This window comes from Anomaloglossus baeobatrachus, chromosome 3, assembly GCF_048569485.1.
Source record: "Anomaloglossus baeobatrachus isolate aAnoBae1 chromosome 3, aAnoBae1.hap1, whole genome shotgun sequence".
NCBI lineage: Eukaryota > Metazoa > Chordata > Amphibia > Anura > Aromobatidae > Anomaloglossus > Anomaloglossus baeobatrachus.
Genome location: NC_134355.1, coordinates 43,450,517 through 43,467,125, shown reverse-complemented (window position 1 = coordinate 43,467,125; position 16,609 = coordinate 43,450,517). Strand labels below are relative to the sequence as shown.

At 49.5% G+C, this 16,609-nt stretch overlaps 1 protein-coding gene across 1 annotated transcript in view; it reads left to right on the top strand.

Annotated features, from left to right (window-relative positions):
* The window catches only part of DTL (denticleless E3 ubiquitin protein ligase adapter), a 68,266-nt gene extending 52,404 nt beyond the window's left edge, over nt 1–15,862 (top strand). Inside the window, exons 13-15 of the mRNA XM_075337992.1 lie at nt 2,208–2,340; nt 4,542–5,323; nt 15,287–15,862. Of these exons, the coding sequence (XP_075194107.1) occupies nt 2,208–2,340; nt 4,542–5,323; nt 15,287–15,349 (978 nt within the window). The 3' untranslated portion in view covers nt 15,350–15,862. The remainder of the gene's footprint in view (nt 1–2,207; nt 2,341–4,541; nt 5,324–15,286) is intronic.
* Nucleotides 15,863–16,609: the final 747 nt, after the last annotated feature.

Below are 16,609 nucleotides of genomic sequence, written 5' to 3'. Positions count from 1 at the left end.
GGCAGCGGACGCGCTGGTTCAGGATTGGTCCCAGTTCCGTCTGGCCTACGTGTTTCCCCCTCTAGCTCTCTTGCCCAGAGTCCTGCGCAAGATCAGAATGGAGGGCCGTCGGGTCATAATCATTGCTCCAGACTGGCCCAGGCGAGCTTGGTACCCAGACCTGCTCCGTCTGTCCGTAGAGGCGCCGTGGCATCTCCCGGACCGCCCAGACCTTCTCTCACAAGGTCCGTTTTTCCGCCAGAATTCTGCGGCCCTCAGATTGACGGCGTGGCTCTTGAGTCCTGGATCCTGACGGCTTCAGGCATTCCTTCCGAGGTCATCTCCACTATGACTCAGGCTCGGAAGTCTTCCTCGGCCAGGATTTACCACAGGACTTGGAGAATTTTCCTGTCCTGGTGTCGCTCTTCCGGCCACGCTCCTTGGCCTTTTTCCTTGCCGACCATCCTGTCCTTTCTACAGTCCGGTCTGCAGCTAGGACTATCCCTCAATTCCCTCAAGGGACAGGTCTCGACTCTGTCAGTGTTGTTCCAGCGGTGTATCGCCCGACTGGCCCAGGTGCGCACCTTCATGCAGGGCGCATCTCACATCATTCCTCCTTATCGGCGGCCTTTGGATTCCTGGGACCTTAATCTGGTCCTCACGGCCTTGCAGAAACCCCCCTTTGAGCCTCTTAGGGAGGTTTCTTTGTTTCGACTTTCACAGAAAGTGGTCTTTCTAGTGGCCATAACTTCTCTCAGGAGAGTCTCTGATTTGGCTGCGCTCTCTTCGGAGTCACCCTTTTTGGTTTTTCACCAAGACAAGGTGGTTCTCCGTCCGACTCCGGACTTTCTCCCTAAGGTGGTGTCTCCTTTCCACCTTAACCAGGACATTTCATTGCCTTCCCTTTGTCCGGTTCCTGTTCATCGCTTTGAGAAAGCGTTGCATACGTTAGATTTGGTGCGGGCGCTTCGGATCTATGTGTCACGCACCGCTGCTCTTAGACGGTGCACCTCTCTTTTTGTGCTGACCACAGGTCAGCGCAAGGGTCTCTCGGCTTCTAAACCGACCCTAGCTCGTTGGATTAGGTCGGCCATATCCGATGCCTACCAATGTACTCAGGTGCCTCCCCCGCCGGGGATCAAGGCACACTCGACCAGAGCTGTCGGTGCCTCTTGGGCTTTCAGGCACCAGGCTACGGCTCAGCAGGTCTGTCAGGCTGCCACTTGGTCTAGTCTGCACACCTTTTCGAAGCACTATCAAGTGCATGCTCATGCTTCGGCAGATGCGAGCTTGGGCAGACGCATCCTTCAGGCGGCTGTCGCCCATTTGTGAAGTTAGGTTTTGCCTACTTCTCAGTTTCTGTTTATTTCCCACCCATGGACTGCTTTGAGACGTCCCATGGTCTGGGTCTCCCATAAGGAACGATGAAGAAAAAGAGAATTTTGTTTACTTACCATAAATTCTTTTTCTTATAGTTCCGACATGGGAGACCCAGCACCCTCCCTGTTGCCTGTTGGCAGTTCTTGTTCCGTGTGTTTTCACCGGCTGTTGTTGTAGACAGAGGTTCCGGTTGTTCCGGGTTTTTCTCTATCTCTACTTGTGGGTGGATGTCCTCCTTCAGCTTTTGCACTAAACTGGCTAGATGTGGTCATCCAGGGGGTGTATATGCTCGGACGGAGGAGCTACACTTTTTAGTGTAGTACTTTGTGTGTCCTCCGGAGGCAGAAGCTATACACCCATGGTCTGGGTCTCCCATGTCGGAACTATAAGAAAAAGAATTTACGGTAAGTAAACAAAATTCTTTTTTTTTTCTTCTTTCCCACTTTTATGGGAGTGGGTATCTGAATTTGGAATATGGGGGCACAAAATCCAAAACATTTGTGTCCTAATAACAAGCCCTTTGGTACACTACGTGCTATCAGTTTAGATATTTATCGCACGTCTTGTGTTTTTGAGGGGTGCACCACTCCCCTAACTTTTTGGCTTCCCTCTTGTGGTTAGGGGGGTGTAGGGGAGGGGGAGGTAGGCTGTCTACTCCTGAAGATTCATAGTTTAAGCAGGCAGTATGGCACCCTTCGCTGCCAGCGGAGGCCTCATTGGAGAAGTTCAGGTGTACAGATTGTCTGAGCCAGCCAGCTTCAGCGCAGCACTTTCAAGCTCTATAGCAAAGTACTTCTGCATTTTATGCCTAGAAAACCAGGCACATCTTCTGTGTAATCTTTCTGTAGATCATTACCTGCTCTGATGATAATACTATTAGAGTCTGGAGAATGAAGAGGGAAGGCAGCAATGGTACGGAGCAGGAGACCATGAACAGGGTGGGATGGACTCTTCTTAAGAAGGCTGAACTTCCATCTACAGGTGAGTGAAAACAATCCTGGTGCGTCTTCATGTATAATATACACTACTCACAAAAAATTAGGGGATATTTGGCTTTCAGGGACATTTCAGGATGATCCTATAATCCACTCTAACCTTTCAGGTGACCTTCTCTAAACTTCTGAATGCTCATGTTCAACTTTTCAATGTTTCAGGACTTTTTGCACAATTTGCTGTTCGCTAACAAGGAGCTTAATTGCAAAACTCACGACAGGTTTTGATCCATGAATTGTCCAATACATTTTAGGGTTCAATTAGAATTGGTCTTAAACGGTCCTCCTCATGCTGGTTACATTCTGACATGAGACCAGGATGACATCTAACAATTGATCAGCAGAACTGCACCATTGCGAGGCTTCAAGCGGGATGTTCAGACTGAAGAGGCCACTGAGCTTGGAGCCACAGAGTATCACTAGCAGGTTGTACGGAGACAGACTGGAAGAACCACAGAAAGGCAGAGACGTGGACATCCTCCTGGCACGTTCCACACTGATGACCGCTTCATTGTAGACAATGCCATGTGGTACCGGTTAATGAATGCCACACAACTCCAGGCACACACAAGGGAGGTGAGAGGCACCCAAGTGTCACGTCTGACCATTTGAAACAGTTTAAATCAGCGAGGCCTGATTGCTAGACTACCTGCAAGGTACCTGACCACACACCAGGCACAGGCTTCATCTATGCCGGATGAAGGACCAGTGGCCTCCGTGCTGGTCACTGATGAAAGTCTATGTGAGCAAGGATGGTTGACCTTAGGGAGATCAACATCCACCACTGCGGAGACACAATCACGTGTTTCTCAACGCAGTGATTCTAGAGCAATGCCCCCTGGGAAGTATTCAAAGCAAGAAGGCCTGTGGAGACACCATCACATGTTTCTCAACGCTGGCAGGAAACTAGCCAGGTCTTTCACCGGGAAGGAACAACCACGGGAAGGGCAGTCTCCAGTCAAGGAGACCACCTATGCCAAACATGGTATCCATCCACAGACAGCCGTTTCGGGGTATTTGCCCCTCATCAGTGTGGAGTAGGAATCTGGCTAGTGGGATGAAAGTCTAGTCACACTGAACAGAAAAGATGGTCATTAATGATGTTGATGTCAAGGAGAGCGCGGTGCATCAGCCACTGTTGTCCCCATACGAGCCTTTGATGGCCATGTTAGTGTGGGTTGGTGTCTAGTCAGTACAGAACAGCCCTACACTCCAAATAGCACAGTGACAGCTCCTACTACTACATCATTACTGCAGTCATTATGCCTCTGCATGACCAACACCAGCCTAACTCCTTCTTCATGGAGGACAATCCTCCAGCTCATCGAGGTCACATCATTAGGGAACGGCTGCTGTAGACTGGGGGGCCTCAGATGGAGCGGCTGCACTTTCTCCAGACCTGAACCCCATAGAAAACCTATGGGATGAGCGGAGTCGCTGTGTAGAGGCCGCAACTCTGTGCCCCAGAACCTCAAAGACCTGAGGGCCGCCCTTCAAGAAGAGTGGGACTCTGACCTCCACAGACAATAACTGAAGGCCACGTGATAAGTTGACATTGACATTTTGGGGATTATAACCGCTACTGGTGTTGGCTTTTGTTTTTTTTTCAATAAATTGTTTGAGATGAGGAAATCACCATTGCTGCTTCTACTGAAATGTCCGACTGTCAAGATAAAATATCACTGTAGACCGAACTTTTTAAGTTTTTAAATAAATTTCACCCGAAAGCCAAAAATCCCAAACGTTTGAGTAGTTGTGGTTTGTTTTTGGTTTTTTTTTTTGTGTGTGTTAACCTGTTGCTTTGCATACTTGCTGGGAGTTGTAATTACACAAGTCTTGGCAAGTAGCAATGGATGTAACTCTTACATAGTAGGCAATTTAACAGAGGGCATTATAACCGGTTATCGGCAGCTATATTTTTTTCAGACATGGTTTGTTTTTTGGATATTTGAGTCGAAAAGCAGAATTGTACACTGAAAGTGCAACAGAAGTCATGTAACGTCACAAATCTATTGGCTTCTCTTTGAACATGAGCCGTGCACATCTATTAAACAGTTTTGAAGTTATTGGAAAAAGTACAATAAAGTCAAAAGTTCTTCGTAGTCTGAAAAGTAATGCAAAGTAATAAATGGTAAAATTGTTAAAGATCTAACTTTTTTTTTTTTTCCTCTTCTCTTCCTGCCCTCACAGCTGCTGTACACCGCACCCCTGCAAAATCCTCCAAAATGCGAAACCCTCTTGTTATGCCTTCACCAACGCCAGCTACCTGTGCCTCCTCTTATGGTGGGGAGCTCCCAATTTCTTCAAGCACGCCAACATCCCCATTCTTGCAAATACAGAGACTGCATACCCCTCCGCGTCAAAGAGAGCCCTCGACCCCATCTCCCCAGCAGCAGTCTGCTTCTAGACTAACCATTAAAAACTGGATCACCCGTACACCTAGGTCAGTTAAATCAGATCACAAGACCCCATCTCCTCGCAAGGCATTTACTCCCATAGAGCAGCACCCTGCAGGATCCGATTCTAGAGCTCCATCAACCCTGGAGAAGAAGGCGAAGAGACGTCTGGAGACGAGCTGCGAGGATACAGAACATGAATGCTTAACACATTGTAAGTGTGTGATGGAGCTGGAACCGGGCGCGAAGAAGACAAAGCTGAATGTGGAGCTGTGCTCTGCGGAGGAGGAGGACGACGGCACGGACACAAGGTGTCGAACACTTGCAGATCTGAGCAAGGGAGATCTGAGACCTGCTCCCATAGACGTACCAGACTGTCCCATTAAATCCCACTCCCTTCTACGAACTGGACCGCAAAACAAAGAAAACTGCACCCCTGAGAAGAACTGGTTGTGTGCGATGGGGAGCAAGATAAAATCTGATAAGTCCTCGACATGTAGTAAAGTAACACAGAGCCCATCATCAAGTAGTGCGAAAAAGACTCCGGCAAAAAGCATAGCAAACTCTCCCAAATCTGTAAGTATGTCTCCTTGTAATGATACCGTGCACTCATCACGAACTATAAGATGTTTGTATTATTCATACCGAATACCTAGTGCTATTCCAGTATTTGTCACGAATAACAAACCTAATGCAAGTCAATGAAGAACACGAGGATTTTTCTTGAAGATTTCCCAGAAAAAAAATGCTCAGGTTCCCCATTGACTTGCATTAGGTTTGTTATTAGAGCACTGGAATAGTACTAGGTACGAATAATCCAAACCTGACGATCTTAACTATTCGTTCATCACGAGATATGTTTCTTTCTGCAACTCTATTCTTTTACGTACATGTGAATGTTTCTGCAAGTTCCAAGCACGTTCACACATCTTAGACATGGCGTCTAATTAGCAGAAATGTCTGAATTGGCTGTTGCTGGATATATTACTTTTTGTGTATATATTAATGATGCCAAGCTCAGACCTCCTGTGAAGATAGTTCTAGCAGCCACCACTGGATCAAAGATGAAGCTCCCTGCGTGAGGTCTTTGGATTAGAGGCGTCATCCATTTCTGGATAAAATCTCCTCCTAAAAAATACTATAGCCTGGTGTGTACTGTCATAAGTATGCTTAACACTAGAAGTCCCAGAGAGGGGTCATTTAACATTTCTACCATTGAAACCCTCTGGAGCTCGAAATTCCTGGGACGTCTAGTGTTAAAGGGAACCTGTCAGGTGCAAGATGCACCCAGAACCATTATTCCATGTATTTTATCCTTTGTACAGGTCAACGTGTTTTGGAGATTGCAGTAATCTTTGATGTCCTGAGGAAGGAGACTGCAATCTCCGAAACGTGTTGACCTGTACAAAGAATAAAATACATGGAATAATCAATATCGATTTGTTTGGTAATAGCATGGCTTAGCACCAGATTCATCCTTCCGGACGGTGTGCTAATATGCTAAGAGGGCAGACTAGTCCCTGTCCTCATTAGCATATAAAGAATTTTTAGAAATACTTTTTCTAAAGATATCTATGTATGCTACTTGATGCAAGGATTAGAAATATGCACCCAGAACTGCTCATGGGTCTGGGTGCATATTGGGCCTGAGAGGTTCACTTTAACCCTCCTCTTATCACAGTGCTGCATTTTTAGACCACGAGGCCACAGCGCACATGATTGCAGCAACCCTATAATTTACCGTATTTTTTGGACTATAAGACGCACATAAAAGCCTATGATTTTCTCAGAAATCGAAAGTGCGCCTTATAGTCCGGAGCGCCTTGTATATGAATACAAGCGAGCATTATGCCTCTTGTTAAGAGACATGCTTATTCACCTAAACCGGTCGCTCCGGTGCTGGTTGATCAGATGGGCCGCGCTGTTCTCTGGGACCGGCGCCTCCTCTTTCGGCTATCTTGCTCCTCTGTCTTCTGAAGCCTGTGTGCATGACTCGTCCACGTCACACACACTCTCCGTCACTGAGGTCCTGCGCAGGCACACTACAATACCATACTTTGATCTGCCCTGAGCAGGGCAGATCAAAGGGTGCCTGCGCAGGACCTCAGTGCCGGCGAGTGTATGACGTGGACATGCCTGATGAAGAGACCTGAGTAGTCTCGAAAGCTTGCAATTATTACCATCTTTTCAGTTAGCCATTAAAAGGTATCAACCACTGAGGACTCTCTGTTCTTTTAAACAATTTTTTTATCTCTACTGGCTAACACGGTACAAAGATATATTTGACGTGGACACGTCACGCACACAGGCTTCAGAAGACAGAGGAGCAAGATGGCCGAGAGAGGAGGCGCCGGTCCCGGAGAACAGCGTCGCCCATCTGATCAACCAGCAGCGGAGCGACAGATTTAGGGGAGTAAAGTGTTTTTTCTAAAGTGCGGCCTGCGCTCTTATGTACAGCATTCTAACATGCTGTATATAAAAGCAGCGTCGGACTGACTACCGGAGGAATCTCCAGTAATGCCAGGCCTGGATTCAGGTATCTGCAGTGCACTCCGTAGGCCTCACCCGAGCTCCAGACCGCAGCCTAGACTGTACCGCGAGTGCCGAGTGATTCCCCGGCGATTGCGGTTCAGTTCATAACAGCTGCTGATCTCCGGTGCTCTCATCTGAAGTCCGGATTGCACCCCGGCCTTTTCGCAGCTGTCATGAAGTTAATGCGCTGGGGCTTATAATCCGATGCGCCTTATATATGAACCTAGGTGCCTTAGCAGGCTCTCATTGCTAATGCGCCTTATAATCCGGTGCGCCTTATAGTCCAAAAAATACGGTACTCACTTGACTACTACCATTAAATATAAAAAGCTGTGGAAAAAAGCGCAAGTAGGGTCTTACCCCAGAAGGGAAAAAGTAATAATTTAAAATCAAACTCGCCTATAGAAGTTGTGCAAGTCATAACCCCTTTAAACGCATGTACAGTCCAGGTTAACAGCTGCAGCCCTGGGTTTGGCAGATAACAGAAAGCGGTAGAAGATGGGTTTTCAAAGTCGTGCTATTAACCAATCTGGATCGATGGAAGAGTTAATGTTTCTTTATTTTCATGCACAGGTCTGGCAAGTGAACACGATGCAACTCGTTACACTTGTCTTCCCCGTGCCAATTCAACTGGTGTCTTGTGTATTGTACACCAAAAAGTTTGCCCATACCAATGGCCCAACTTTGGTTACATCTTACTAAATACCCCTTTTTTTTCATGACACTTGTGCAAAACTGTGCATGGGGTTATAAAGAATCTTGATTACCTAAAATTGGGCATAGTCCACTTTTGTGGAACCATAGTTGCCATTGCTGCAGACTTGGATGATTGCGGATATAGCCAAATTGTAAGGAGCCCTCTGTGGTATCGAGACTTTCTTGAACTACATCTCCCAGGACACTATACTAAAGCATATTTTGATCACAACTAATGTGTGGGGGTTTTGAGGGTGTGCCGCCCCCGCGTCAGCAGCCGGGTTGCTCGGATCCGGATCCGCAGTGGCTCGATAGGGCTCCGGACCCGGGGGTTGTGCGGCTCCTCAAACCAAGGGGATTATGTACAGGGGATGGTGTGGATAGTTTGTGACGCCACCCGTGATGCATGGTAAGGTGGAGTACCACCGCTGCAATTGGGAGTACCCGGTGGCGATGGTATGGGCAGCTGGGTGTTTCACCCCTCCCGGGTAGGGGGATGCCCTGGGACTCGGTGAAGGTGACAGGGAGGTGCCGTTGGGCCGGTAAGGGTCACTTGCGTACTCAGTCCAATAACGCTGACACCGACAACTGTAGTAAACCATAGTTCTGGACACCTCTGCCGCTGAGAGGGTCCTGTGCTCGTTGCTGTTGCCTGTTGGCCTGTGACCTTTTTCCGTTGCACCTTGTCTTCTAGTTGGTCCCTTTCTTTATCGTTCCTTATGGGAGACCCAAACCATGGGTGTATAGCTTCTGCCTCCGGAGGACACACAAAGTACTACACTCAAACGTGTAGCTCCTCCCTCCGGGCTATATACACCCCCTGGATGACAATCTACCCAGTTCAATGCTTTGTGTTTCAGGAGGATCACACACTTGCATTCTCTGATATTTTTTTTTCATTTTTATTTTAATTTTTAAAGATTTGGAAGAAAAGCGGGTCCAGTCTGGACTCCCGGCATGTCCCTTCACACCCCACTCTGTCGGGGTGCTGTTAAGGTTGACTTTATAAGGCTGGAGCCTTCACATGCCGCGCTCCTTCACATCCTCTGTCGAGGCTCTGGTTTGAAGTGGGAGCTTCCACGGTCCTCTCTGCTTGCAGAAGACCGGTCTCCATCCGCAGCCCTGTCTGGTCCCTGCTGGAAGGAGCGTTTAACCCCCACTCGGGGACATGGCCCTGCGTCTCAAAAGCTAAGTATTGAGACGTTTTTCAGGGGTCCCGGGTACTTTTATTGGGGGGACAGTATGTGTTTTAGCGTTACTGTAAATTCCGGCCGGTTCTGGGGGTTTCCCCTGAGAACCGCGCCAAAGGTGCCTGCTCGTCGGCCGCATTTTAAAATCTAGGCCCCGGCTTCAGTTTGGGCCTAGTTTCGGTTTCGGCTTCTCTGCATGTTTTGCATACAGCGCCGCCCACCACCCGACCAGCAGAGGGGAGGGCACTCCTCTCTGGGGAGATGTTCCCTCCCCTGTATCTCTCCCTGTATCTCTCTGCCCTCCGTTTTTCCCGCTCTGGGGCTTATACACGCCCCCCCTCCTTCTCCCAGCGCCATTTTCTCAGCGTTCTTACACTGGAAGGCGCTGGATGCTGCATACTGTTAGGAAGGCTGACGCTTCACATGGTCTTTGAGCGGTGAAATCCGGAGGGCACACAGAGAGCGGGCTGGTAAGCCACAACCTTCGGTTGTGGACTTTTATTACACTCTCAGGGCATTCTACAGGAGTGTATTCTTGCTGCAGAGCTTCCACCTCAGCAGCATGTCTGTCACCCGAAGCAAGGCTGCAAACATGTACGCTATATGCACTGCTTGTAAGCTCATTCTGCCAGAGCCAAGCACATACCCACATTGTGATGCCTGTGCTAACATGTTTGTGTCTCAGCCTGGAGCCTCCTCAGGGGTCCCTCCGGCTGCTCCAACCCCGGTGGCTGAACCCCCGGCTTGGGTAGCTTCCTTTTCACAAGCTATTTCCCAGTCCTTTGCCGACTCCATGGGGCAGCTGTCCCGGACACTGCTGTCCATGCATCAGCCCCCTTCTCAGGGTGCCTCTGCGGCTCCGAGCTCTGCAGAGCCCTTAGAGCATGTCCTAGGACCCGTCCCCCTAAACGGAGACGCAGGGAACCTTCTCCTTCCTCGTCCCACGGCTCTGATTCACAAGCCGAGGTGCAGGGCGAGGAGGATTCGTTTACTGTGGGCTCAGACGCTGCCTCTATGTACCCCATTGACTTGTCTGAGGGTGATGCGGATGTTAGTGACTTGATTGCGTCCATTAACTCCGTACTGAACCTCAACCCACAAGAGTCAGAGGAACAACCCTCTCTGGTAGAGGTACACCAGTTTACCTCTCCTAAGAAACCTAGGAGTATGTTTTTTAACCACTCCAGCTTTCACACCACTGTTAACAAGCCCAGGGCCTGTCCTGACAAACGTTTTCCGAAGCGTAGTTCAGATGACCGTTTTCCTTTTCCACCAGAGGTGGTTAAGGACTGGGCCCAGTCCCCAAAGGTAGACCCTCCGGTGTCCAGAATCTCAGCCCGCACAGTCGTAGCTGTGGCTGATGGCACTTCTCTTAAGGATCCCACTGACCGCCAGGTTGACCTTCTGGCCAAGTCTGTATATGAGGCGGCAGGAGCCTCGTTCTCCCCGTCTTTTGCGGCAGTGTGGGCTCTTAAGGCAGTCTCTGCCTCTCTGGCGGAGATTCATTCCCTCTCCAGGGACTCTATTCCTGAGACTGATGCCTTAACTTCTCAAGCTTCGGCTTTTGCATCCTACGCCATGTCTGCCATCCTGGAGGCTTCTCACCGCACGGCGGTGGCCTCCGCTAACTCCCTCGCGATCCGCAGGATCTTGTGGCTTCGAGAGTGGAAAGCAGACGCTTCCTCTAAGAAGTACCTTGCGAGTCTCTCTTTTGCCTGGTCCCGGCTGTTTGGGGAACAGCTGGATGACATAATTAAGGAAGCTACTGGCGGGAAGAGTACTTCCTTGCCACAAACTAAAGCCAAGAAACCTGTCCAGGGCAGGAACCAATCGAGGTTTCGTTCCTTTCGTTCCTCTAACTTGTCATCCTCTAAGCCCTCGGCCTCGTCCACTACCGCAGCCAAGGATCGTAAATCCAACTGGCGCGCAAAGCCGCGTCCTCAAAAGACCGGAGGAGCCGCTGCCACTAAGGCAGCCTCCTCGTGACTATCTGGCCGCGCCAGCAACGTCCTTGGTCGGTGGCAGGCTCTCCCACTTTGGCGACGTGTGGTTGCAACACGTCTCCGATCAGTGGGTGCGGGATATCATCTCCCACGGCTACAGGATAGAATTTTCTTCCAGCCCGCCAAACAGATTTTTTCTGTCCACCCCCCCCTGCTCCAAAGCCGCCGCTGCCTTCTCTCAGGCCGTGGCATCCCTGCAGGCCAACGGTGTAATTGTTCCGGTTCCCGCCCGGGAACGGTTCAGCGGTTTCTACTCAAACCTCTTTCTAGTCCCCAAAAAGGACGGTTCCTTCCGACCCATCCTGGATCTCAAGCTTCTCAACAAGCATGTTCAGGTGCGGCACTTTCGCATGGAATCTCTGAGATCGGTCATTGCCTCAATGACCCAAGGAGATTTTCTGGCATCCATCGACATCAGGGATGCCTATCTGCATGTGCCTATTGCGGTTTCACACCAGCGTTGGCTACGCTTTGCGATCGGAGAGGAACATTTCCAATTCGTGGCTCTCCCCTTCGGCTTAGCCACGGCCCCTCGAGTATTCACCAAGGTCATGGCAGCAGTGGTTGCGGTCCTGCACCTCCAGGGGTTGGCAGTGATTCCTTACCTGGACGACCTTCTAGTCAAGGCCTCATCCAGTGCAGACTGCCAGCGGAGTGTCTCTCTCACTCTCGCCACGCTAGTTCAGTTCGGGTGGCTTGTCAACCTGCCCAAGTCCACTCTGACCCCGACCCAGGTGCTTTTGTACCTAGGGATGCAATTCGAGACTCTGCCGGAACTTGTCAAGTTGCCCTTAGTCAAACAGCAGTCCCTTCGTCTGGCGGTGCGCTCTCTGTTGAAGCACCGCCGTCATTCCATCAGACACCTCATGCAGGTGCTGGGTCAGATGGTGGCGTCCATGGAAGCGGTCCCCTTTGCTTAGTTCCATCTGCGTCCCCTGCAGCTGGACATTCTCCGCTGTTGGGACAAGCGGATCTCTTCCTTGCACAGGCAGGTGGCTCTGTCGTCACAGACCAGGAGCTCCCTTCAGTGGTGGCTTCGGCCCCTCTCTCTGTCTCAGGGACGCTCCTTCCTGACTCCGTCCTGGGTGATCCTCACCACGGATGCCAGCCTCTCCGGTTGGGGAGCAGTATTTCTCGATCACCGAGCACAGGGCACTTGGACTCCGTCCGAATCAGCCCTCTCGATCAATGTGCTGGAGATCAGAGCTGTGTTTCTAGCTCTCCTAGCCTTTCACCACCTGTTGGCGGGCAGGCACATTCGAGTTCAGTCGGACAACGCGACAGCGGTTGCCTACATCAATCACCAGGGCGGGACTCACAGCCGTCTGGCGATGTCGGAGGTTCAACAAATCCTCCAGTGGACGGAGGACTCAAAGTCCACCATATCTGCAGTCCACATCCCAGGCGTGGAAAACTGGGAGGCCGATTACCTCAGCCGTCAAACCGTGGACAGCGGCGAGTGGGCCCTGCATCCGTCAGTGTTCAGATCAATCTGCCGCAAGTGGGGCACTCCGGAAGTGGATCTAATGGCATCCCGGCACAACAACAAGGTTCCGGTTTACGTGGCGCACTCCCACGATCCTCAAGCCTTCGCAGCAGACGCACTGGTTCAAGATTGGTCTCAGTTCCGTCTGGCCTATGTGTTTCCCCCTCTAGCGCTCTTGCCCAGGGTTCTGCGCAAGATCAGAATGGAGGGCCGTCGAGTCATACTCATTGCTCCGGACTGGCCCAGGCGAGCTTGGTACCCAGACCTGCTCCGTCTGTCCGTAGAGGTGCCGTGGCACCTCCCGGACCGCCCAGACCTTCTCTCTCAAGGTCCGTTCTTCCGCCAGAATTCTGCGGCTCTCAGATTGACGGCGTGGCTCTTGAGTCCTGGATCCTGACGGCTTCAGGCATTCCCTCTGAGGTCATCTCCACCATGACTCAGGCTCGGAAGTCTTCCTCGGCCAAGATTTACCACAGGACTTGGAGGATTTTCCTGTCCTGGTGTCGCTCTTCCGACCATGCTCCTTGGCCGTTCTCCTTGCCGACCATCCTGTCTTTTCTACAGTCCGGTCTACAGCTAGGACTGTCCCTCAATTCCCTCAAGGGACAGGTGTCGGCTCTGTCGGTATTGTTCCAGCGGCGTATCGCCCGACTGGCTCAGGTGCGCACCTTCATGCAGGGCGCATCTCACATCATTCCTCCTTACCAGCGGCCCTTGGATCCCTGGGATCTTAATCTGGTCCTCACGGCCTTACAGAAACCCCCCTTTGAGCCTCTCAGGGAGGTTCCCTTGTTTAGACTTTCACAGAAAGTTGTTTTTCTAGTAGCCATAACTTCTCTCAGGAGAGTTTCTGATTTGGCTGCGCTCTCTTCGGAATCCCCCTTTTTGGTGTTTCACCAAGACAAGGTGGTTCTTCGTCCGTCTCCGGACTTTCTCCCTAAGGTGGTGTCTCCTTTCCACCTTAACCAGGACATTTCATTGCCTTCTCTTTGTCCGGCCCCTGTGCATCGCTTTGAAAAGGCGTTGCATACCTTGGATTTGGTGCGGGTGCTCCGAATCTGTGTCACGCACCGCCGTTTTTAGGCGGTGCACCTCACTTTTTGTGCTAACCACTGGTCAGCGCAAGGGTCTCGCTGCTTCTAAACCGACCCTAGCTCGTTGGATCAGGTCGGCTATCACCGATGCCTACCAGTGTTCTCAGGTGCCTCCCCCGCCAGGGATTAAGGCGCACTCGACCAGAGCTGTCGGTGCCTCCTGGGCTTTCAGGCACCAGGCTACGGCTCAGCAGGTTTGTCAGGCTGCCACGTGGTCCAGTCTGCACACTTTTTCGAAGCACTACCAAGTGCATGCTCATGCTTCGGCAGATGCGAGCTTGGGCAGACGCATTCTTCAGGCGGCTGTCGCCCATTTGTGAAGTTAGGTTTTGCCTACTTCTCAGTTTGGTTTATTCCCACCCATGGACTGCTTTGGAACGTCCCATGGTTTGGGTCTCCCATAAGGAACGATAAAGAAAAAGAGAATTTTGTTTACTTACCGTAAATTCTTTTTCTTATAGTTCCGACATGGGAGACCCAGCTCCCTCCCTGTTGCCTGTTGGCAGTTTTTTTGTTCCGTGTGTTTCACCGGCTGTTGTTAGTAGTCAGAGTTCTGGTTATTCCGAGTTTTACTCTCTCTACTTATGGGTGGATGTCCTCCTTCAGCTTTTGCACTGAACTGGGTAGATTGTCATCCAGGGGGTGTATATAGCCCGGAGGGAGGAGCTACACGTTTGAGTGTAGTACTTTGTGTGTCCTCCGGAGGCAGAAGCTATACACCCATGGTTTGGGTCTCCCATGTCGGAACTATAAGAAAAAGAATTTACGGTAAGTAAACAAAATTCTCTTTTTTTTAGTCTGAAACTAGTCTGGTCCTGCTCCCCAGTGTGGCTAACTGGATGAGCTTGCTCTCAGGGTTCATGCTTGAGATTTTCTGGACCGTGTAGTGGAAAGTCCTATCCCCCTCGTTGCACTAGTACCCTGATTTTAGAGTAGGTGGAGAACGGATCTTGAAGGCTCTGTCCTCGTCGGGTAAATTGTCAGGACGCCTGAAGCTACTCTGACCTAGGGTCCACGTACCCCGTCGTGCCCTGGCCCCTGCCCAATGATGGCACAAGGCTGCCGGCTGTCCTCCTCGACAGCCCGTGCCCCTTGTCATGATCCCCTTTGACCGGGGTCCAGCTCCTACAAGGCCCAGACCGTCTGCTACCGAGTAGTCTCAGAGCCCGGCTCCTGACCTCGCTCGCTCTTTCTTTCTCTTTCTCTTTCTTTCTCTCCTCTTTTTTGTTTCTCTCCTCTCCTCCTCCTTTTTTTTTTTCTCCCCTCCTTTTTTTCTTTTTTTTTTTTTTTTTCTCTCTCTCTCTCTCTCTCTTTCTCTGTCTCTGTCTCTCTCTCCTCTCTCTCTATCTATCTATCTATCTATCTATCTATCTATCTATCGATCTATCTCTCTCTCTCTCCCCCCTCAGGCCGTAGAAGGGCAGACTGCACAATACCCTGTGATGACCTGATAGGCCAGGGCGTCACATTTGTTTGTTCTTTTGGTCATAGTATTGTTTAAATATCATGCTTTCTTTTTCCTCTTTTGCTTTCTTCAGGCTTCAGCTCCAGATTCCGCAAAGAAGATTTTCATGTACTTTAATAAGAAGCCCACAGAGTAACCTGGCGGCCTCTAAGAAAACCTTTCCAGCAGCTTGAATGTGACTCCATATTTCCAGTTCACGCTTGTGTCGTGCCACTCGTAAATTGGGAGTAACCGTATAAGCTGATATAAAATTGATCACTACCATGATTATATTAGATATTATATATCTACCCATTATCTTCCAGTTGTCATAACCTCAACGTTTTCAGAATTGTCATCCACTGTCTGACCCAGATATAGATTATTATATACTGCAGTTATGCGTAGGAAATCCTAGAATTACATTTTCTTTCTACTATGACGCTTTTACACTTGATCAGTAACATAGGGCGACTACAACTGTATATCGATGTCCTCTTTCTTTGGATAAAATGTTTTAAAGTTTTGGCTTTTTAATTTGTGTTCTAAAGTGATTTTTACTCTTTTTATTCTTTGGGGGTTTATTCCTTTTTCTGCAGTGGAATTTTACCTGGAATTTCAGTTATTTATTGTGTTAACGACATTCTTTTGTTTTGTTCCCTGTTAATGTCACTGTAATTACGAATTTAAATACAAAGTTATTCTACAAGTAAAGGTGCACGTGTTTGTCTTTTTTTTTATTTTTGGTGGGTTTTTTTGTTTTTTCTTTATATATGGAAGAAGTGGCAAATTTCTCTGACTCAAAACAATTCAGAAATTGTAGAGAACAATCAGACATTACAAATTAGGAAAAAAAGTAATTCAGATAACAGAAGAAAACATTGATGTATCCAAAAGAAACTTAAGAGGCTGTGAATTGCTCCCTAGATATAAATGAAAAAAACAAGATTAAAAAGCAAATGGGATCAAAGTGATAATCTACTGCTTAAATATTAAAGCGGAACAGACAAAAAAAAGATAAGACATGGACATAATAGGAGAGAGGGACTTCTTAGAGAAGAGAACTGGATTCTCCTCTAGTGGCCGTCTTTCTGAAATTAAGGGCTTAAGGATACTTTACACGCTGCAATCTCGCTTTCTAAGGGGCCGATTTCGTGTGACGTCACACGGCAGCCGTCCATTAGCAGAGGAGGGGCGGAGATGAGCAGCCGGAACATCCCGCCCACCTCCTTGTTTCCTCATTGCCGGTGGACGCAGGTAAGGAGATGTTCTTCGCTCCTGCAGTGTCACACATAGCGATGTGTGCCGCAGAAACTAGGAACAACCAGCGGCATGCACCACCAACGATATTTGGTAAAGGAGCGACGTGTCAACGATCCACGATTTGACGTTTTTGCGATTGTTGAACATCTCCCCT